Source organism: Stigmatopora nigra, unplaced genomic scaffold (assembly GCF_051989575.1).
Source record: "Stigmatopora nigra isolate UIUO_SnigA unplaced genomic scaffold, RoL_Snig_1.1 HiC_scaffold_26, whole genome shotgun sequence".
Taxonomy (NCBI): Eukaryota; Metazoa; Chordata; class Actinopteri; order Syngnathiformes; family Syngnathidae; genus Stigmatopora; species Stigmatopora nigra.
The window spans coordinates 1,514,799-1,538,686 of record NW_027551605.1 but is presented as its reverse complement, the minus strand read 5'-3'; the positions used below and the strand labels follow the sequence as shown (position 1 = coordinate 1,538,686).

The 23,888-nt window shown below is 39.0% G+C and overlaps 2 protein-coding genes across 4 annotated transcripts; one reads left to right on the top strand and one right to left on the bottom strand.

Annotated features, from left to right (window-relative positions):
* Positions 1–3,343: 3,343 nt before the first annotated feature.
* On the bottom strand, positions 3,344–13,569 carry rad51b (RAD51 paralog B). 2 transcript variants are annotated; one of them, XM_077711510.1, is made up of 11 exons: positions 13,401–13,569; positions 13,059–13,172; positions 12,241–12,345; positions 9,944–10,080; positions 9,655–9,774; positions 8,642–8,825; positions 6,222–6,264; positions 5,037–5,155; positions 4,206–4,284; positions 3,620–3,679; positions 3,344–3,489 (listed from the first exon to the last, which is right to left on the bottom strand). In XM_077711510.1, the coding sequence occupies exons 1-10, from the start codon at positions 13,482–13,484 to the stop codon at positions 3,657–3,659; spliced, it is 1,008 nt and encodes a 335-aa protein (XP_077567636.1). In that variant the 5' UTR covers positions 13,485–13,569; the 3' UTR covers positions 3,344–3,489; positions 3,620–3,656. The 2 variants fall into 2 exon arrangements, with proteins under 2 accessions (XP_077567636.1, XP_077567635.1); XM_077711509.1 differs by having other exon boundaries at positions 3,344–3,679.
* Positions 13,570–14,295: 726 nt separating this feature from the next.
* Positions 14,296–20,211, top strand: nus1 (NUS1 dehydrodolichyl diphosphate synthase subunit). Of its 2 annotated transcripts, XR_013325139.1 has the most exons (6): positions 14,296–14,855; positions 16,186–16,314; positions 17,022–17,174; positions 17,954–18,053; positions 19,476–19,637; positions 19,813–20,211. XR_013325139.1 is itself a non-coding variant. In XM_077711598.1 (5 exons), exons 1-5 carry the CDS (start codon positions 14,456–14,458, stop codon positions 19,564–19,566), a joined length of 873 nt encoding a protein of 290 aa, XP_077567724.1. In that variant the 5' UTR covers positions 14,296–14,455; the 3' UTR covers positions 19,567–20,211. The 2 variants fall into 2 exon arrangements, 1 of the variants encoding a protein (XP_077567724.1); XM_077711598.1 differs by having other exon boundaries at positions 19,476–20,211.
* The last annotated feature ends 3,677 nt before the right edge of the window (positions 20,212–23,888 follow it).

The window sequence follows — 23,888 nt, the reverse complement described above, 5'->3', positions numbered from 1 at the left end:
CTTTGTTCACTTTTTATACTTATTTTCATTATGCTGTAATTTGTCAATAGTTAGCAAAAAACAATTTCAAATAAGGTAAAAACACGGTAATAACAGTTTGATTTAAATTGTCCTATGTTATTATTATTTTTTTACATTATATATTGATTTATAGGTGGATTGCATTCACTCCTGTTGAAAACTTAAAACTCCAGAAATGGGACAAAGGTACTCCGGAAATGGGGTCGACAGAGGTTGGCAGCTGTATATGGCATATGTCCATTGTCAAAATAGTGTTTAGCAGAGGTGTCAAACTCCCTTTGGTCTGCGGGCCGAATACAGCTTAATTTGAGATCAAGCGGGCCGGACCAGTAAACTCATTGCAAAATTACATAGAACCAACAATAAGCCCACTTTCTTCCTTTGTATTAGTTACTAATACTAATAATTAGTGCAAAAAATGAGTAAATTATCAAAATGTTTTTTAAAAGAATGTTCCTTTTACATTATGAACAATATACTATGAACGAGAGAATAACATAAGAACATAAAGAAATGTCAATTCATGTTGTCTGCACGTACTAAAACACTGCGCCCCTAGCGGATAATACAAGAACTACAAATTATAAAGAAAACTCATGTATTTCTTTTATACAATGCAGCTTTCTTCCCTGCGCCGTACCAAACCACCAGACGGGCCGGATCCGGCCTGCGGGCCGTATGTTTGACACCCCCTGGTTTAGAGATATGGGAGAAAGGATGTTGCTTAAGCAACTGCCGTTAATTAACAGATGTTTAAATAAAGCAAAGACTTTCACCGGACGAAGGAACCAATAAACAAACATCTGTATTATTTGCTCATTTTATGATGTGACAACGGGTTGTCAGTGTTGATTGATGCTAACATCACCTTCCATCTATTCCAAAAGCTGTTTTACTGTTAAGTCAGTCTAATGACCATATTATAGGAGAAAGTATTTTCTTCCAGTTAAACAAAGAGGTGCTTATTCAAAGCTGACAAAGATGGGGAAATGTTATAAGCTTCATTGAACACCCCCCTCCCCCTCATCTGTTACTCTGGCAACCGATCCTCCGGATTTAACCTGGGAAGGAGGAAGTTTTGTTCAATGAACTGTAAGTTTTTCTTTTGTCGCTCTTCTTTTTCAGGGCCACACTCCATTTCATTTCCTCATTCGATCAGAATAATTTAATCGTGCTGCAACTGATAGTGGCTTTTTTTGATTAGATGTAGTGTTCCCTCGCTACTTTGCGCTTCATCTATTGCGGACTCAGAGCTTCGCGGATTTTTTTCAGGAAAAAAAATAATAAAAAATTTAAAGATATTAAGTTAAAATTATAAATTACATCATTTTACAAGAGGTGGAAACAAAATATTCAATAAGAATTAGTAATTGCTTCAAAAAAGGCCAAGGAAATGGTCAATAACATGGTGAGAGTTCAGGAATCGCATTGATGACGTCATGGCTGTTTACAGGCGCATCTTCACCGCCCAAAAAAAAACAATGTTCACAACTCCCAATAATTATGTTTCTTACGTGCAAAAAAACTGCAGAAGATCCTCCATCCAGACTACTATGATGTTTTTGCTTGGTGGTGCTTTTGTGCACGTGTTATACGTTTCTTTAAGCATTTTTGAAGGGGCCCGCCTTCTTCGTGGAAAAACATTGTCCAAAGCTGGCATGTATGGTACCGTTGCCAGTCAAAAAACATTGCTGTCCGAAGAGAATATAAAGGCTCGTCTTACATTTGCCAAAGAACATCTTGATGATCCTCCACAGTTTTGGAACAACATTCTGCGGACTAATGAGTCAATAGTTGAAGTTGGAAGGTGTGTGGCCCATTACATTTGGTCGAAAAAGTGGCACAGCATTCCATCAAAAGAAAACTATACCAACAGTGAGGTGATGGCGATGTGATGGTCTGGGGCTGCTTCGCTGCCTTAGGACAAGGATGACTTGCTTTAATTGAGGGAAGAATTACCCGTATTTCCCACACTGTAAGGCACACCTGAAAGCTTGCATTTTTTTCAAAAGCTGACTGTGCGCCTTATAATCCAGTACACCGTATATATGGATCAATATTGACCCACAACAGGTCTCGCAACTACAGCAAGCGGCCGCCAAGTCCATTCTCCCACTTGGAAGACAGCTCCGGACAACATTAACCCTTTACCGGACGATTCGCCAAAATAGGTTTCGCCGACAGACGTTTGGCCTAAGGACAGTTCGCCGAGGGGGCGTTTGGCCAAACGGATAGTTAGCCGAACCGATAGTTCGCTGACCGGATAGCCAGCCAACTGGATGTTGCGCCAACTGGACGTTGCGCCAACACGCTCGCCCCACCCCCGGTCGTGTGTGTGTGTGTACATGTTTTTCAACCTCGGCCCGCAGGCCATATACGGCCCGTTACAGATAAAATTCATTTAGGAATAACAAGGGCATTCAGAACAGAATAAATAGTATAAATCCTACTCCAGAAAAAGAAAATTTACTAAAATAATGGGAAATTATTTAATATTAAACTATAAGTAAAAGTGTGCTCCATGGCATGGTATTGTTCTCTAAGCCCCTCTGGTCTGTCCAAGGCACTTAGTATTTAGAAATATGTCCAGCGGGGGGCAGTACTGCATCGCAAACGCTAAAACTCAAATAATTAAATAGATTTTAGAATGACAGCTTACTGATAATGTGTTTAATACTAAAAAGCAAGTAAAATGATTATCTTTGTAATGGGTCTTGACTAATTCATTTGACCCATGTCTTGCCAAGTGGTTTAGGTTGTTTTTACCAATGCTGTGGGTTTCTTTCCATGATCCATAACCACTCAACTCCAGTTCTGCCCCAAGGAGGACCTAATAAAAACTAATATCCTATCTTGTACTTTCATTAAAACTCCATGGGCTGTTTTGAACTTACTTATTTATGTGACCAATTACTCATGTTGAACAATTATCAATGTTGACTACTTATTTATGTTGTCTACTTTTTATTGCTTATTTATTATTTATTTATTACTTATTTAAATATTATTTAATGGTTCACTGTTCGTGTTTGTTTGTTGTTGTTATTTGTGCACTTCCCTAATTATTTATGTTATTGAATACCTATTTATTTGTTACGTTTTTATTATCTATTGTTCTTTTTTTGTTTGTTTGTTGTTATTTGTGCACATCATGGTGAAGCTTTAAATGTCATTATACTTGTATAATGACAATACAGGCATTCAATTCAATTACGAAGCGTGTTCGGAAAAATTGTGCTCACACTATCTTCCACTTCCAGCTCATTCTTTCCTTTCCTCAATTTCACTAATTTCTGATGAGCAACAATAAACGGAAACACTGTTGTTAAAAAAATATCTCTTTTATTATGTATTTTATAATGTATCTGTTGCAAAGGAACGATCTCACAGCTCATTCAGTCATAGAGGTAAAACCTTGGAACTTAAACAGTTTTTCTCGAACATCTTAAACTCAAAATTCCATGGAACCTAGCTCCAAGAATAAAATGAAAATGTAGAAAACAAAAACAAAAAAACACAATGAGAGAAGACGCTCACACTCCGTATGCATTTTTAAAACTTTTCATTCCATTGCATCAAGGTTGATTGAAGTTCTTACTCTGATGGACTGGTGGCTGGGAAAGGGGCCTTCATAATTAAGTCTCCTCTCCATTATTCTCTAACACAAAGCGAGAACAAATGTCAGCCTTTAAAACCACTGTCAAAGAAATATGCTATGAAACTGACATGGATACACATTGCATTTAATTTAGTTTTAGTCCACATCAGTTATGCATAGGCATGTATGGAGGCGTGACCACGATAGGCCCATACGTTAAAATTCCCATATGACTTGAAAGAAGAAGTTATTTGGACAAAATTGATGTTTGAATCATCATTAAAATACTAATGTTTCCAAACTCTTGTTTTAAATTAGGCTTAAATTTGTATGTTTGTAAGTTAAGCTCCTGTAAAGTAAGCTCCTGTGCTAAAAAGCATTTACTACTTGAAATGTATCATCATTATTTCTTCATTTTAAAATCTTATTTTTTAAAAGAGTTAACTCTAGCTCCATTTGACTACAAATTTTCAACAGTTTGGCAGCACTAGTACTAAGATTACATGAAACAACTTGATTCCCTTTTAATTTCTCTCTATTTTTTACATTGTTTCCTTTCTTTCAACACTGCAAATCAGTTACTTACCTTTAATAACGATTCCTTCCTTTTGGATCGTGTAGTTCAGCATAACAAAAGGAGCCACAGGAGACTTGGCAATCAATAGCTGGAGGGACAAACAAATACATATATAATCATATATTCAAAATACAGTGTTCCCTCGCTTATTGCGGTTAATGGGGACCGAGACCACCCGCGATAAGTGAATTTCCGCGAAGTAGGGATTCCCCTTCAAAAATGCTTAATTTGAATTTAATTCCAAAAAAAAAATAACATATTTTTTTTCATTTTTTTTAAAATTACCCCCCTGTATAAAGTACACCATATAGAATACGGGTAGAGAGAGTGAAATTCATGTTATAACAAAAAAACTGAAAAATATGTTGTTTCAATGTAATATTTGTATTTTTTTTTCCAAAAAAATCTGCGAAGCTCTGAGTCCGCGATCGCTGAACCGCGAAGTAGCGAGGGAATACTGTAAACATTTCCTTTTGTGTCATATTCAAAATATACATTCTCGCGAGAATGGACGATGCTTCATGCTTGCTGATCAAAGAGATTGCTTTTATCTGACCATTTTAATAGCTTAGCCTCTTCAAAGCAATGTGTGACTACAGTATTTGGCTCTGGTGTTTGCAGGATAAACAATTGCACTTGTGTTCTGGCAGTTGCAAAAGCTGTTCAAAGAGAAAGAAACATTGTAAAACCTTTCCTGAATTGTGTCCAAATATCCAGTTGTTATAGTTCAAAGAGAAGTGGAGTTTTCAGGGACCCGCACAAATACAGTCAATAACAAAAAAATAATTCACATAATAAAAATTGTATGGTGTAAAACATTGTCTGGAACTCACTCCCCACCTGTCTCTGACGGCCATCATCATACTGCATGATAAAACGTGTATTGACACTGTGACTCCATGTGTTTCCCAAAGCTGCTGTCACCATTCCTGAATCCCCCTCAGTAGCTGTACCAGAACCTGGGAAAGACAAATGAAAACATACCATATTTTCCTGCCTATAATCCACACCCTGATAAATGCTTTAAAATCGTTCAATTTTACAATTTCCCTCGTATAAACCGCCCCTTGAGTCCCAATTTTCACATCAACATTCATGGTTTTAATAGGGAGTACAAATGTGTTACTTTGAAGGGAAAATTTTAAGAAAAATCACCCGATTTTTGCACGCTTGAAGATTTAATGTTTGTAATGAAAGCACTGCATCCCCAAATAAAGGAAATCATGTGGAACTTCTTTCTCTCATTGCAGTGTTCCTCGGAGCTCGTGAGCAAGGAGTAGCGCTCGTGGTTAGCGAACTGAAAGTGGCGGACACACCCTTTTTCCATTTGTAACAGGCTTGCTAGTTTTGGAGTTGACCGCCCTTTCTTAATGATCTCCATTTTTTTCTAGAATTCCGTCTGGAAAATGATTTTGTCAACCAAATCCATTTGTTTTCCTCCGTCAGCCATAGTGGGTGGAGTTTGCGATCTCTGGCTGGCTCACTTTGGCTTTGGTCCGCCTACTCTATAACCAGCTAATCATAGTTGGTGAAAGCGATGACGTATCCCTACGCCTGCGAGAAGGCCTTAGTGTCACCAAACCGAATTCTGATTGGTTAAAGCAACAGTCTTATCGACGCTTGTTTAACGCAGCAGAGCCTGCAGAACTGATTGTGAAGGCCTTGAGGCAGATTTCTGAGCTCGGCAACAAATAATGGCTGAAATGTGATTGGTTGAATGCTTCAATATGAAAACACGTGGAAGCAGTGCAACAGGGGGAAGCAATTAAAGGAAGCTAATAAACAATTTTGAATTATTTAATAAGTATTCATGGACAAAATATAAAATATGATTCATATATTTCTTAGGGCAGCAAAGAAGACCTTGAAGGCCCTGACGGCACATCACTGGTTTGTTGCTGCTCCCTCTTGCAAAACAAAAAACCCTGTGCCTAGTATAATTTGCAAAATGGCTTACAGTGGGACATTGGGTATATTTACTGGAGTAAACATGAGAACATAACACTAACCCAGGTTAGCACTCACCTTGATTAACTATATGAGTAGTGATCTGGTTAGTCAGGACCACCTGAAGCAGAAAACCATACAAATTAGGCTTTCAAAAAGATTCTCATTTTTTCTTCTGTTAAATCCATAGTCAGTTCATTTGAGCACCTTGCTATATTCCACATTCTCTAGAATTTCTAAGTGGGAGACTGCAATATAGCAGGGTGTTGAAATGCTTATTGAACTGACTGTATAAAAGGCAAAGAGTGTGTGACCCAGAATAGGTCTGGCATTTATGAGGCTGGTGATTACATAACAATAACCTTGAGGTGGAAAAAAAGAGTGCATTTAAGTGCAAAGTAAACTAGAAGGATCAGCCTAGCCCAGGGGTGGGCAAACTTTTCGGCCCGGGGGCCACATTGACTTTAAAAATTTGACAGAATGGCCGGGTCAGCACAAGATACGATACAAATAAAAAACTGCATCCGTTAACAGTACATATGAAGCATAAACAGAAAAAAAAGACTAAAGTATTACCATACTCATCATTGAAGTAAAAAGTATAAAGTAAAAAGTGAAGTAACAAGGAATGTATTGAGAAATATTAAAATCTAATTTAAAAATAGATAGAGTGGCTGTAAAACACGAAAAACAAATAAGAGTGGACAGAGCTACTGCCACTGGCTTCCAGGTGACGGCGCCATCTTGGGCAAGAAAAAAAAATTTGGACAACGTCGCTGGGCCGGATTAAAAAGCCTAACGGGCCGTAGTTTGCCCATGCCTGGCCTAGTCCCTGAAAAGCCAGGATCAACTAGAGATAGGATATTTCTCAGACTTGTACGGTGCTTGAAGGGATGCAATTGTACTGGTAATACTTTATGAAACAGACAAATGTTTCATTGCAGTTTTGAACTGAGCTAATCTATGTTTGTTGAAGGGACATCTCTGACACTACGTTCTGTGTTTTTTAAAGGCAATTTTTCCGAGTAAAATCCTTACATGAAATAATTATACACTATACAACTAAAGCACAACAGCAGAGCAGCAGAGTGGGAGTCGCAAATAGCTACAACAAATAAAAGTCAACAAGAGGAATCAACAGAAACATCAGTATTAAAATATGCACAACATTCATAATTTTTGCTCAACCTAAAGTGTATAATGCAAGTAATGACATGTAAACAGCATTGCCATTGCAATAGTCTAAGAAATTTTGTATGTGTCTGATTTCATGACCTCAACTTACGAACAAACGGTACATACGAACATTTCTGCAAATTGCGTTTATGTCGAAAAATGTTCGTAAGTTCGATTTTGTATTGTGCCTTTTTCCGAGTAGTGCTTCTTTCCATCGCTAATACCGACGTCTGGCGCTGTGGGAACTCGGTTTACCCAGCATCTACCTTCCTCGGCTGTGCGGAAATGCGTGACGTATCTCCAGTGCGCAAAGAACCTTTTTCATTTCTATCATTAAATATCTCGTGCATCCATTATTCAATATGGTTGGCGAAAAGCGAAAGGCTTCTAGTAAGGGAGGTGCAAGGAAGAGGCAAGGCATTTCATTTTAAATGAAAGTGGCAATAATGAAGAAGCTTGATGTGCTTGAGAAAGTAGCGAGCGTTGCACAGGAATACAATTTGAATCGTTCGACCGTCAGTACCATTTGTGAACAGAAAGATCGAGCTTTCCGTTTTTCACTAACCAGATTAATGGACGCACAAGATATTTATTGAAAGAACGAACTGGGCAGAGGAATGTGGATGCTGGGTGAGCTGAGCTCACAGCACTAGGCGTCGGTATTAGCGGTGGAACGAAGCAATACCCGGATGAAGGCACGCAATAAAAAATCAAATTTACGAACATTTTTCGCTATAAACGCAATTTGCAGGCATGTTCATATGTACCGTTTGTTCGTAAGTTGAATGTTCGTGAGTAGGGAAGTGTCTGGATTTCAAAATCAAGGCTATTCCCGTTTAGCCAGTCAGAACACGGTTAACTAGGTTTAGACGGCAGCGGCCTAAGTAAAATGGTTGTGCCTCGAGCTAGCAGTGTTGGTAAGTTTTTTCACGTTTTGTGTAATACGTACATTTTTTGATATCATTCATAGACATCAAAATTTTGATTTTTGTTTTATCTGTTTATCTTTTCTCAGTTTTGAAATCAATTGTTTTGCGTCATGACATCATAGCGTCATGACATCATCACGTTATGTGTTATGGCATGTTCACCTTGCAGTTTTGTGCATGTAGTCTTTTAATGCACATATAACCCGTACTCTTGATTCAGTCATCATTTTTTGTCTGACAAATGCGGCTTATGCGGCTAATGCAGGAAATACGTTAATAGTTTCCCTCACAACATTTTAGCAGATGCACAAAATACTCATACCAAAGGAAAACGTGAAGTGAAAGAAAGGAAAATGCAGCCTTCCATCTGAAAGGAAATTGTGTAGAACTTACAGGAATGTTGAATTGATGGGCCAAATATTTAAGTATGGTAGATTCTTGTCCCAGCAGGTTGCTACGGTGTATAAGGTTGCCTGGCAACGTTGTATCAAACTCCTTTCTAACTACTGAAGCAACTGAGTCGAGAATAATCAAGCCAGCTCTGGTTGAGATGATAATCTCCTCCAATATCTCCAATCTGACAGTTAAAGTAGAGATAAATACATAAACCCATAAAATTTTGTTCCACTTCAAAATTGCGTACCACAGTTGATTCTTGACAAAAAGTTTTACTTTTTATATCGTTATGTCGGAAGCCTGAAATGGTAAAGGTTAAAAAGTTCAAGGGGGTCCAAATAGTTTCACAAGGCCCTGTATATACACAGACATTATAGGATATATTAGATTACCGTATTTACTCGCATATCAGCCGCCCGCACATATAAACCGCACCTAGGTTGCCTTGACATTATTGAATTTTACAAATTTCCGTGTATAAGCCGCCCCCTGATTCCCAATTTTCACCTCCATATTCATTCTTTTTCCCTTCAAAGTAACACATTTGGAATCCCTATTAAAAATATAATAATAATCGGACATAGGCTTTGTCGTCATCATCAACAACAAAAGCCTAATTGTCATCATACCCAGAAACTCGTCATATGCAGTTTCTGGTTATGATGACAATTAGGATTTTGTTGTTGATGATGACGACAAAGCCTATGTCCGATTATAATTATTATGGTTTTAATAGGGATTAAAAATGTGTTACTTTGAAGGGAAAATCTTCAGAAAAATCATCACAAGTGGTATTTCTGAGAAACTGTATGAATCAAAAGCACATTATTAGGGTCAATATTAATTGAAGTTAATATGCCTGTCTTTGTTCATGCAAATTTTCAAATTATTCCATTTGTGTCTGTGCTTGCTACTGCAACCAACGGAATATCCAGAATACGTGAAATAAATTTCGGATTTAATCCAATCTAATCTAATATTTATTGTTTAAAGTCAAAACCATGCTGTACCTGCAGAGAACATCTTGACAGGTCATCTCCCTGAAAATATGGACTCTACTTGCCATTTGCAGGACTTTATCCTTAGATTTGTAGTAGTCTGTGAACCTGTTCTTTGCAATCTCCACCAACCTGGTACAACACAATAATACAGTAATACCGTCTACATGAGTTGACATGAGTATGACCAAATGATATTTTATAATGCATTTGTAAATATTTCATCCACTAATGTATGTCAAAGCTTGAAATACAAATGAATAAATATTTGTTTGTTTTGTTATGTGATAGTAACATTTACCTCTCAGCAGAGAAAGCTGATTCTGTGTCAATGTAGATGACACTGCGGTCTAAGCCGCCCAACTCCTTTGGCAGGGTGGCCACAACACTCAGCATCAGACAGAATTGAGTCTTCCCACAGCCAGAAGGCCCCGTCACCTGTGAATAGTAAGAAAACAGTATCTACAGTGTGATATAAAAGAAAAACCCCAAACCATGATAATCCATTGAAAAAGAAATTCCATCACTAACATGACTTATTAAGGAAAGATTAACAGGCCCAGTGGGCGAATGGTTAGCACATCAGCTTCACAGTTCTGGATTCGAGAGTACAATCCCAGGTCAGTCCTACCTCAAACCAAACCAAATCAAATCAAATAAAAAAAAAGCCTTTATTGTCATCATACACAGCTGCACATAACGAAATTGGTGGTGCTACTCCTCACGGTGCGTTTTCCCAGTAGGAAAAACATAAATCGTAAAATAAAAGTATAAAAAGTTACATCCTGGCTAGGGAAAAAAAAAACAATTTAAGATATTGCACATTGTTATTGCACACCCCGAAGTTATTGCTCAGAAAGGTGTTTCGTGCTAACGCAAGTTCAGAGTCCTGATGGCCGTGGGGAAAAAAAACTGTCCTTAAGTCTATTTGTCCGTGCTTTGTGAGACCTCTAGCGTCTGCCAGAGGGCAGCAGCCGGAACAGGTAGTGACCAGGGTGGTATTGGTCCCTGACAATGTTCCTGGCTCTGCTGAGGTAGCGAGGGCTGGCAATGTCATCCAGTGAGGGCAGAGAGCAGCTGATGATCTTCTGGGCAGTGTTGATAACTCTGCATAGCCTTTCTGTCTGCTGCCGTACTTCCAGCGTACCACACTGTGATGCAGTATGCTAGGATGCTCTCCACAGGCTCTAAAGAAGGTTACCACAAGCTTAATGTTCCTCCTGAGTACACTCAGGAAATAGTCATTTCTGGGCCTTCTTCACCACTGCCGTGGTGTTGGTAGACCAGTGACGGTGGCGTGAACCCCAAGGACTTTGAAGGACTGGACCCTATCTATGCATACTCCATTTATGATGAGTGGGACCAGATCTGTGCTGTGTTGCGAGGGCTGTGGCTCTATAAGCATGTTTGATATTAGAATAAACAGTTTTATCCCCTCTGGTGTGACACTTCACGTTCTGGATAAACTTAGGCAGAACAGTCTTTTAAACATGCTTTGTTGAAGTCACTAGCAACTGCTGTTTGTTTAGTCGCTACCAAGAGGCTAAGTGCCGTGCTAACGTTGGCATCCGGCGGATGGAAACAGTGATTACAATCGTTAGCTCTCCAGGTAGATAGAAGGGCCTGTACTGTACTGCCACGAGCTCTAAATCCGGGCAGCAGTGAGTGTTAATGATCCTACTGTTGTAGCACCATTCATTGTGTCTGTACAAATAACCACACAGAGGAAGAGACAAGAGATAAGATGGGGAACCTCTGCAGAATGGGACCGAGGCAAAGAACATGCAGAGTCACTCCTACAAGCTCATCCGCACAGTTCCTCACTAGTCTGGAGCTGAAGAGAAAACAGCAGCAGAGCAGAACTCCTTGACTCCGCTTCCGGCCTGGTAAGCGCCGACAGCTCTTCCAACTTATCCCATGATGCAATGGTTGATAAGAAGCATTGCTTCTTCTCCTGGAAATGTTGTCCAGCTCCAAATTTCGAGCGGTAATTGAGGTGTTGCTTGTTGTTGTTATGTCCTTCTACTGCGCATCGCAACAGCTAGTCCCATGTGCATAACAGCGTAGGGATGGCTGAATGGCTCCAAAAAAGAAGCAGCAGAAAGAAGCCAGGCTAACAGAACAAAGAAAGTAGCAAAAACACCAAAGCTAAAAGTACAAAGTACAAAGCAAAGAGAAAAGGAATGTATTAAGAAAAATTAAAATGTAATTAAAAAAAAATAGAAGGGCTGTAAAACACGAAAAACAAATGAGAGTGGACAGGGCACTGCCATTGACTTTCCGTGTGACGGCGGCATCTTGGAAAAAAGTGAAACAAAAGTAAATGCGGTATTTTAATTTGTACATTTTTTTGTAATGAATTACTCTGAGTTCATCACTTTCACCACTACTATCGATATAATGCTCTGGCATAGTGCCATGCTAGCGATCAAATGAAATTTCCAACTGTCACTTGCAAAAGATGGCTTCACAAAGCAAAGCAAAGTATAAGTGACATTTTCCCTTACTGAGTTTTTGAGTTGGAGGTAGCAGTGATGACTGGCATGGTGGTGAATGATGAATACTAGAAATACACTAGTCTTAAATTATTTGATTTACCTCTGTTAGGCTTCCACAGGGAAGACCTCCTCGTAACACTTTGTCCAGAGCAGGTATAGATGTCGAGAACCAAGAATCCAAGTTATACTTCCACAGCGCCAAGGTCTGTCAGAAAAAAGAACATATTCTAAAGCAAGTCTACTATGGTTCTAGAGTCTAGACGCTTCATTAATCACTAATTTGCCTTTCATCATTGTATAATGTTTGAAACAACTGGTTTGTTTATAGATTAGATTACCATATTTTCCAGAATAATTTATTGATGTGTAGACCGTGTTGTCTTACCTTGTTTTGTCGCCAGTCTCTTGGTCGCCGGTCATTGTCACCGTAGGAGCGACCAAAAGACCGCGACCAAAAAACAGTGACAAAAATACCGGCGACCAATCGACCACACACACACGAGATTCTATAGCCATAAAATAGTTTTTGAGGATTGGATTGATTTGATTCGTTGAAGGCGCCACAAGAAAATGCACAGACCGCCACTGGTTTTCATGAATGCATAAGTAGAGGTATGACATTTTTTTTCCACTGGCGGCCAGGCTCGAGAAGAAGAAGAAAAAAAACAAGAAAGCAAAGTAAAATAATTAATTCAAAAACAAATTTCAAAATAAATTAATCAGAAAAACTGAGATAAAACAAAATACAAAACTCAGAAAATAACATAGTATATATAGTATAAAAACAGCATTTCAAAATATAATTATTACTTTTATTTTGAAAGTGAATGCAATACACTTCTATAATAAACATGGCAACGCTAATTTAACCCACCAGCAAGAGGTAAATTTGAGTTTCTGGGAAAGCTTTAAACCCACCGTGGTGAATGGTGGAGCAATGACCCTGCTCACAGTCTCCAACATTCCGATTGTTTTCTGGTAACTCAACCCTGCTGCGTACATGACTTCAAATGAAGTGTGCGTCAATAGATCCTGGGGATGAATTATAGGTTGAATGAGACATGTTTTTGTTTCCATTAATGCATACATTTTATGTCAACACGCGGAAGAGTAGAATTATAGCCAAGTGGTTATTTTGCATGAGAAAGACGAGCATCATAAGAGAATCATGTTAGCTACTAGGTTTGTTTATGCCATATGCCAGCAGGTGTCTGTCCATATTCATTGTTTACAACATTGTTTTAGGTAAACAAATCGTACCTTACAACTTTCTATTTTGTGTCGTTTTAGTTGATCGGTTAACTCAGAAGAAATGCCTGTCCGCTTCAATGATCTTGACGACATTTCTATCTTTCGGGGAATTATTCTGTGGACATAAGAATGATTTTCAAATTTACCTCAGAGTACCGCCATGATTTAACCGTTCTTCTTCGGTTTTTATTTTAGACTCTGTGTTTTTGTGATGTACAATGTCGCCCTCTACTGCTATGTAGGTCAACAGCAGCCAAGTCAAACCTTAAAAGATTTTAACATATTTATTTAGAGTGCTGCAAAAGGGTAATATGGAAGTAAACTTTTTTGATTATAATGGGTCTTATTTTATATATATATATATATATATATATATATATATATATATATATATATATATATATATATATATATATATATATATATATATATATATATATATATATATATATATATATATATATATATATATATATATATATATATATATATATATATATATATATATATATATATATATATATATATATATATATATATATATATATATATATATATATATATATATATATATATATATATATATATATATATATATATATATATATATATAGATATAGATATATATATATATATATATATATATATATATATATATATATATATATATATATATATATATATATATATATATATATATATATATATATATATATATATATATATATATATATATATATATATATATATATATATATATATATATATATATATATATATATATATTCATACACACATATATATGTGTGTGTGTGTGTGTAGGGATGTATTTATTTGTTTTATTCTTTTATTTTTTCCATTTAATTCATTTCAATGACGTGTTGTCACTGTCCGCCAATCCCGGATGTACATGTAATCACGGAGAGAGTTCACAGGTCACGAGTAGCAAGATGGCAGCAGGCGGCTGACATCGGCAAGGTTTTGTCACCCACTTCATCCTACATAAGAAGCTTGTGCAGCAGTTATAATATCCCGTCAAATTTTAACATTAGCCAGATACATTCATGGCGCAGTTGTACAGTTTAGTGTGGCGGTTCTTGCTGTTTCTGCTTCACAGTAGCAGAGCGCTCTTCTCCTGGTTTCGTGACTGTGTCCGGAGATGGAAGGGGCGTCTTTGGGAGCGGGCAATTCCCACGTTACTACTCCCAATGTCGCTGGTTCGCTTCCCGGACTACCGGAGGATATTAAATATTTACCCCGACACTAATGGCGTTGCCGGAAATCGAAACTGCGCTCTCAATCGCCGACACCGGTGGCTGACAGACGGCAGGTCTCTTGAAAAGTTGCCGAGCCACATCGGCCTATTGGTAGCAGAAGAGGAGCCAAGCTACACGGACATCGCCAACCTGGTTGTGTGGTGTATGGCTGTTGGTATATCTTATGTCAGCATCTATGATAATCACGGTAAACTACTTAACTACATACTTTCTACCAGTTTAATGAAATAACAATGTTGATAAGTTGCTGTAGCTTTTACGTTGGCCTGGTGACTAGTGGTTAGTGCGTCGGCCTCACAGTTCTGAACTCGAGGGTTTGATCTCAGGACCGTAGTTTGCATGTTCACCCCAAGGTGTCTCCTGAGATAGGCTCCTCCAAGACCCTTGTGAGGATAAGACAATGAATGTCGCTTTCGCCGTAAGCATTTCTTCTGCAGTGTTAAGGTTACATATTCTCAAAAGTAATAGATTACACATATAGTGGAAAAAAATGATATAAGCCGTACCCTTAAAATTGTCTGACGTCGGAGTTGAAACTGACAGTTAATTTCAAATGAAAGGCCTATTTAAGGAATATTTGGGTGTTTGTTATTTTTGGTAAAACATTGTAAACCAAAGTGAAAATACTGTGGTACCTTAACATACAAGCATCCCGACATACAAGCATTTTCAGATTTGGGTAAAATATAGAGAAAATAATTAACTCTGAGACAGATTTCAATATACGAGAAAGCCGGGTGGCCAAGACATGAGAGCTTGTTTATGATTTTAGCACACTGTCTTTTTTGCCGCATCTCTCGTGTACAACAGATATCTACGAGCACTGGACGGAGTTTAGTGTAAAGTTAGATTACATGTATTTTCGAGTGTCTGCATAATATAAGTTAATTTAAATTATTTTGTTATGAAACAAGCGTGTTGCCGTGCAAAAAGCGCCCCCAAACCCACACCCTCTCTTTGTCCGTCTCTCAAAGGGTTGGAACGAATGAATTTGTTTTTAGTTAATTTCAATGGGAAACGTTCGTTCGAGTTACGAGAATATTGACATATGAGCACAGTCCCGGAATGAATTAAGCTCGTACCTTGAGCTACCACTGTATGACGAAAATAAAAACACGCACAATAGCGTTTTATAAAATGCAAATAACAAACTATAATTAATCTTGTTTAACCTTATACATTATTTGTCAGTTTTACAACCATCTTAAAGCATGGTTTTACTTTTATTTCTTGAGAGAGCTTGACAACTCATTCCTTTTTGCTGTGCTCTATATTGTTAATTGGTAAGATAACAGATCTGAACACGCAAGTGTTTCAGGTGAGTTCAGCACTTTTGGGATCAATTGTATTTCCAAACACAGTATGTTTTCCCTATACAGAACTACAACAGCAAAAACATTGAATGTGTAAATTTATATAATATATGTTGAAACAAGCCATTAAAATATACTTGTAAAAAACATTTGTCATTGTCTTTAAGTTGTCAGATATATTTCCATTGTCCTTTATTTTGCCAGGTGTTTTCAGAAAGAACAACGCCCGTCTGCTTGAGGTGATAGTCGCTCAACAAGAGCAGCTGCTTGGTACAGAAGGATCCAAATTTAATGCGACGTTCAAAAGTGATACTGACAAAGCCCATATTAATGGTAAGTATTACAAATATGTCTAGCATGGTGATGACACGTTACATTTTGCAATGGTGTACAGTGTTCCCCCGCTACTTCGCGGTTCAGCTATCGCGGACTCAGAGCTTCGCGGATTTTTTTCAGGAAAAAATATATATAAAAAATTTAAAAATATTAAGTTAAAATTATAAATTACATCATTTTACAAGAAGTGGAAACAAAATATTCAATAAGAATTAGTAATTGCTTTAAAAAAAAACGCCAAAGAAATGGTCAATAACATGGTGAGAGTTCAGGAATCGGATTGATGACGTCATGGCTGTTTACAGGCGCCTCTTCACCGCCCAAAAAAACAATGTTCACAACTCCCAATAACGATGTTTCTGACGTGCAAAAAAACTGCAGAAGATCCTCCATCCGGACTACTATGATATTTTTACTTGGTGGTGCTTTTGTGCACGTGTCATACGTTTCTTTAAGCATTTTTGAAGGGGCACGCCTACTTCGCGGAAATCCAGCTATTGCGGGGGGTCCCGGTCCCCATTAACCGCGATAAACGAGGGAACACTGTATACTAGTCTTATTGCATCACATGCTCTCATGCAGGGTTGCCCAAACTTCTTTGCTCCTTTCACCTTAAAATTAAAAATAGCCTTGTTTTCAGAATATTTAATTTTTTTATTTTTGTGGTTGTATTTTTGAAAATTCCTTTTGTGTCTGTGTTTTAGTGCTGTCATGCAGGCCAACAGTGAATGTGTTATCGCCAGAAGATGGGAAACAAACTATTGTTCAGGCTGCACAGAAGTTTTGTCGTTCTGTGGAAAATAAAGAGAGGAGCTCCAAGGACATCACTGTCTCCATGCTGGATGCGATGCTCCGAGGTAGCGATTTCTAATTTGCTCATTACGCTTGGAAACAAGCAATGATTACAAACACCAAATATATAATAATAAATCTTTGTTGTAAAGGGAGCTTGGGATGATTTTATTTAATTACTTCTCCAGTGTTGATTGCCACTCATGTAAGTTTTTTTAGTTGACTTTAGAAGCTTGTTGTGTCGATAGAGTAATCTCTGATCTCATTTTCTGAACGGCTTTATCCTCATTAGTGTCGTGGGGGGTGCTGGATCCAATCCCTGCTGTCTTCAGGCCGGAGGCGGGGGACACCCTGAATCGGTGGCCAGACGATCGCGGGGCACAAGGAGACAGACAATCATGCACACTCACACCCATACCTAGAGGCAATTTATAGTGTCCAATCGGCCTACCATGCGAGTTTTTGGAATATGGGTGGAAACCAGAGTACCCAGAGGAAACCCACGCAGTCCTGGGGAGAACATGAAAACTCCACAGAAGTGCACCAACCTAGATTTGAACCCAGGATCCCAGAGCTGTGAGACCGACGCACTAACCACTCGCTCCATTGGTCCGTCCAGATTGAGCAATTTATTTTTGGAAAATCTTAGCCTGATCAGTCAAGTTTGTAAGTTGTTCACAAGGTTGCTTAGATTTTCTGCCACAGCTATAAAACAGGATTCTTGTGTTCAGTGAAAATGTATTTGTCTGGTTGGAAGGCCATTGAGGATTGCAATGCCATTTTTTTTTAATTTCATATACAGTACCATACTGAATCTCATCACCATCTTCTTGTGGTTTTCCAGAGCCAAAGAATATTCCTGACCCAGAGCTTGTGGTGATGTTTGGACCAGTTGGCAGTACTTTGGGATTCCTCCCCTGGCACATCAGACTAACTGAATTAATGTAGGAAATTTTCTTTTATATATATTTGTTTGTTTATTTTTAAATTGTTTCTGTATGTCATTACTCTGAGTCCGCGGTAGCTGAACTGCGAAGTAGCGGGGGAACACTGTATTAACACATTTTAGTACTATTAAACCACTAGGTATTTGTTACTTTGTTAATAGATAAATAAGAAAAAATAATGTTTTTCTAATTCAATATCCTGTTGTTGTTTTTTCGGAGGGTTGGAACGAATTAATTTTTTCTAGTTCATTTCTATGGGAAACGTTCGTTTGAGTTACGAGTAAATCGAGATACGAGCTCAGTCCCGGAACACATTAAGCTCATATCTTGAGGTACTACTGTAGTAGACTCGTCACACTGCCTTGGGGCAAGCCGGCGCTGAGGATGCAGACAGATAAGTCCATATTGTAATATTACAATATTCAAACAATAATAATACAAGATTAGTGTCATTTTGTTACATATTTTTAATGTAACATGAACCGTAAATTCTTTGGTTTCATGGGCATCAACTTTCAATGTCTACAATATTTTAATTTCTTCAAAGACGGAGTTAGTTACAGACTAAAACTCCTATAATTTATCTTAACTAACTTAACTAACTTATCAACTAACTTAACTAACTTATCAATGACACCTCTGGCTGCAGGACAGAGCTCTATTTGGAAATTAGTGAGTCCATGCAGTCATGACTAGATAAAGGCAACACATATTTTAATGAGACCCATTTCAGGACCTACAGTGAGCAGTACATGAAGTGTATATGCTCGCGTAGTAATTAGCCATTCACGCCATTCACTAGGCTCATTCTAATCGGTAGTAATTTCCATATAATAACACAAGAAGATTAGTATACAGTGTTCCCTCGCTACTTCGTGGCTCAGACACCGCGGACTCAGAGCTTCGTGGATTTTTTGGGGGGAAAAAATAATCATAATCATACAAATATTACATTGAAACAACATATTTTACAGTTTTATTTGTTATAACATGAATTCCACTCTCTCTCTACCTGTATTCTATATGGTGTACTGTATACAGGGGGGTAAAAAAAACATTTAAATAAAAAAACATACAAAAATTAAAAAATTTTTTTTTTTAAATTAAATTCAAATTAAGCATTTTTGAAGGGGAATCCCTACTTCGCGGAAATTCACTTATCGCGGGTGGTCCCGGTCCCCATTAACCGCAATAACTGAGGGAACACTGTAACCCCAAAAACAATTGACACTAGCTGAGATTATGCTATTTTTGATTATACCTTTTTTTTGACAATCTTTCAATTCTCTATCTCATTTATGCTGTGCCAGGTTACAAACAATGAAGTATTTATGAAAAAAAATACTGTGATTGCTTATTGCATTCTAAATGGTTTTTTGCATGTTTTCCTGTTCTCTAACTCTTCTTATTCTTCATCAGATCCCTGCCATCACACAGAAATATTTCTTATGAGGACTTGTGGGGTGCTTTGCGGCGGTATGAGGAATGCCAGCAGCGCCTGGGCCAATGAAGTGGGTTCATCTCAAGCTCATCACAGAACATAAGTTCAGTGGTTCATGCAGTTGATAAAATTAAGCTGGGGTAAGACAGTGGCCCTTAATGCCTCTTTCATGACTATATATGCATTTTGTTCCACACTCGAGACTCCTCCAACATTGCTGAGACCGTGAACAAAGACAGGAGTCAGAGCCTGATCGGTCATTTCCTGCCACCAGCTTTTGTACTACAATGAAATTAAATTCATGCCATTCTGCAGCTTGTTCTTCGAGCCAGAAGAAAATAACCCCTGCGACATAGTATTATGAGAGGACTGCCTATCTTCACAGAGTGTCTCTTTCACCACCGGTATTCAATCTCCAGCTGCTGTTTATCACTGAGGACTTAACTTAGTAGATGAATATGAAATGGGGCTTTGTGCCGCACAGATGAAAAAAATATTCTTTGTGAGAAATTCTTGAATATTATACAAAACAGGAGTGGAAGTACCATTTGAGAACAGAGTGATTCAATGTTTAAATATAAGGAAGTTTGTGTGGCCTTGTGTTTTCCAGGTCCAAATCATTGTGTCTCATTGTGTTGCTTCCCCCCAAAAATATTTAAGGCTCTACATTGACTGATTAGACCTTTCAAATAAAAAAAAGCACTGTTTTTTTTACTGTGTGTGTTTGTTTTTACCCTTTAATAGCATGTTGACTCTGGGGTCTGGATTTAAAAATTATCGTTATGTTGGAAATATACTGTTTTGGTCTAAGATATGGAAAGTTCTCTTGAAAATTCACTTAAATATATTAATTGCATTTTTTGGCACATTTTTTATTGGATTACATTTTAGAGATTTGAATGTAAAATTTTAATTACGTGAATTACCTATACAGGTTTTCCATGGTCCTTAAAAAGCATCGGATTAAAATCCATGTTATTACGGTCTTAATTTGACTGGTCAAGTTATTGTAGTTATTACATTACCTTTAATGCCAGTGGGTATCCAATATGACGTAGCCTGAAACACCTTAAAATTCACCCTGCAATAGTGATTGGAAACAGAATATATGCGTTACAGTTGGGGCCAGCTGTCCCGCCTTCAATTCCACAAAGACCCGTTATCTCGATACGAAGTGCTATCTACAGTAAAATTAAATTTGGTTACAGTTCACCGTGTTAGCATTTAGAAACTCAGCACAGCCAAGATTCTCCACCAAGATGGAGTAAGGAATCAGTTAATTGGTGAACTTCGTGAAAATGTCAAAAGTGAAATGAGAAAGTTACTATATTGTCAAATCTTATTTTATCAGGACAGTTGCGGAACGTTAAAATATGATACATTGGATTTGGTAGTCAGTGTATATACACAATGTGTGGTTGGATGCACAATAGGTAGTAAAGTAATTCCAATGCAAATGTCAGATGCGATAGGGTTCTTGAATTTGCAGCAAACAGTGGCTAAACAGTTGAAATTGAAGCAGAGAGGCATCACAAGAGTTTCATCAGTGTGGAAGATGTGAGCCCACCATCATGACGACAGTGGCGGGTAACAACAGCCGCCTTCCGGACTTTCCTGCCACGTTCGGAGCAGGATTCATCTGTTGATAAGTGGACAAGCTTGACGTTGGGAGTTAGAGTGGAGCTCATCAGACTGGATAGGCTAATATCTGCTCATCACAATGAGACTTCATCTATCCGGCTCCTGGTATAGATTGAACTGTGGACAAGTGCTGATCAGTAATCGGGGGCTGTAGATAGGATTGAATCAACAAAAGCAAAGAGAATGTTTTTTTAGGGTGGATTTCATTGATGAAGGTCCTGACCGATGATTTCTTCCTTTCCAAAATAAAATACTACCGGGATTAAGCATGGATGAATGGGTCTATAATTTTTTTAAAAAATCAATTCTATTTGCAGCCAAAGCAGAAGTTTCATCAAGTCATTGTGTTTCTGAACAAGATGCTCTAATTCATTTCTTTGTTAAATCATTCTTCCTATTATTTGGAACGTACTCGAGGTCATAATGCTTATAGAGAATAGCTGCTTATAGAGAAAACAGGTTCACTGAGGATGCTATCGCCATGGCTCTACACACAGCACTGAGCCACCTGGAGCACCAGGGGAACTATGTGAGGATGCTTTTCATTGACTATAGCTCAGCCTTTAACACTATTAAGCCGGACATTCTGAAGGACAAACTCTACCACCTTGGACTATCCTTTTCAATCTGCTGCTGGATAAAGAACTTCTTGACTGGCCGATCACAAACTGTCAGAATGGGTCCACACCTCTCTTCCTCTATTACACTGAACACTGGCTCACCACAAGGCTGTGTACTGAGTACCCTCCTGTACTCCCTGTACACATACGACTGCACACCAGCCCACCAGTCAAACTCCATTATCAAATTTGCCGATGACACCACTGTGATCGGACTCATCTCAGGCAGGGATGAGTCGGCTTACAGAGACGAGGTCGACAAACTGTCTTTTTGGTGCTCTGCGAACAATCTTACACTAAATACCACAAAGACTAAAGAAATTATCCTGGACTTTCGCAAGCGCAGCACAGACCTGGCCCCACTCCTCATTAACGGAGTATGTGTAGACAGGGTCCAATCCTTCAAATTTCTGGGAGTCCATGTCACGGATAGGCTCTCCTGGTCTACAAACACCGCAGTGGTAGTGAAGAAGGCCCAGAAAGGACTCCACTTTCTCAGGGTACTGAGAAGGAACAACTTGGACACCAAGCTTCTGGCAACCTTCTACAGAGCCACTGTGGAGAGCATCCTGACTTACGGCATTATAGTGTGGTATGCCGGAAGCACGGCAGCAGACAAAAAAGCCATGTAGAGGGTGATAAACACTGCCCAGAAGATCGTCGGCTGTTCTCTGCCATCACTAGAAGACATTGCCAACCCCCGGTACCTCAGAAGAGCCGGGTCCATTGTTGGGGACCCATACCATCCTGGACACGGCCTGTTCCAGTTGCTTCCATCTGGCAGACGCTACAGGTCCTACAAAGCACGGACAAACAGGCTCAAGGACAGCTTTTTCCCAACAGCCATCAGGACTCTGAACCTGCAGCAACACGTGACGTGACGACAACACAAATCCTTTCTATGAAATTAAGTCACAATGAAGTAACAGGAAGTTCGTTTGGTGTGGATCTGCCTTCCATATAATAATAATATTTTTTTTTTTTAGAATTATATTCAAATTAAGCATTTTTGAAGGGGAATCCCTACTTTGCGGAAATTCACTTATCGCGGGTGGTCCCGGTCCCCGTTAACCGCGATAACCGAGGGAACACTGTACTACTTTCTTTTATAACAAATTTACATTTAGAATACTCATGCTAACGTTTCTTATCATTCAGGGGTTGATTAACTCGAGTAGAGCAGCCCAGTGGCAGAGTTGTTAGCACGTCCCGAGATAGTGGGTTTCACCCTCATTGGAAAAAAAGAGCCGAGCTTGAGGAAAATAGGAAAAAAACTTCAAACTAAATCAGAATTAAGTGTAGTGTAATGTAAGATTAAAACTTAATATAAGTGTCTGGATCGTAATGTAGGTGCATTTAAGTTAAATAAATAAATAAATGTTATGTTACGAGCGTGTTGATTTGCAAAAAGTATCTTCCTCCCTCCCTCCCTGTATCTCTCTCTCCCTCCCCCCTTCTCTCCCTCTCTCACTCCCTTTCATTCACTTTCTCCCGCTCTACCTCTTTCTCCCTCTCACTCCCTCGCCCTCACTCCCTCTCTCCCTCCCTTAACCCCCTCCCTCCGTCTCTCCCCTCTCCCTCTCTCCCTTCCTCTCACCCTCTCTCTCCCTCTCTCCCTTCCTCTCACCCTCTCTCTCCCTCCCTCTCACTCTCCTCCTCTCTTCCCCTCCCTCTCTCTGCAAAAAGTCTCTCACCATCTCTTCCTCCCTCCCTGTATCTCTCTCCCTCCCCCTCCTTCTCTCACTCCCTCTCTCCCTCCCTGTATCTCTCTCTCCCTCCCTGTATCTCTCTCCCCCCCTCCTTCTCTCCCTCCCTCACTCCCTTTCCTTCACTCTCTCCCTCTCTACCTCTTTCTCCCTCTCTCTCCCTCGCCCTCACTCCTTCTCTCACTCCCTCGCCCTCACTCCTTCTCTCACTCCCTCTCTCCCTTCCTTAATCCCCCTCCCTCCGTCTCTCCCTCTCTCCCTTCCCCTCACCCTCTCTCTCTCCCTCTCTCTCTCTCCCTCCCTCTCTCTCCCTCTCTCTTTCTCCCTCTCTCTCTCTCACTCTCTCCCCCTCCCTCTCTCTTTCTCCCTCTCTCCCTCCCTCTCTCTCTTTCCCCTCCGCGCATCCACGTTGTATTGAATAATG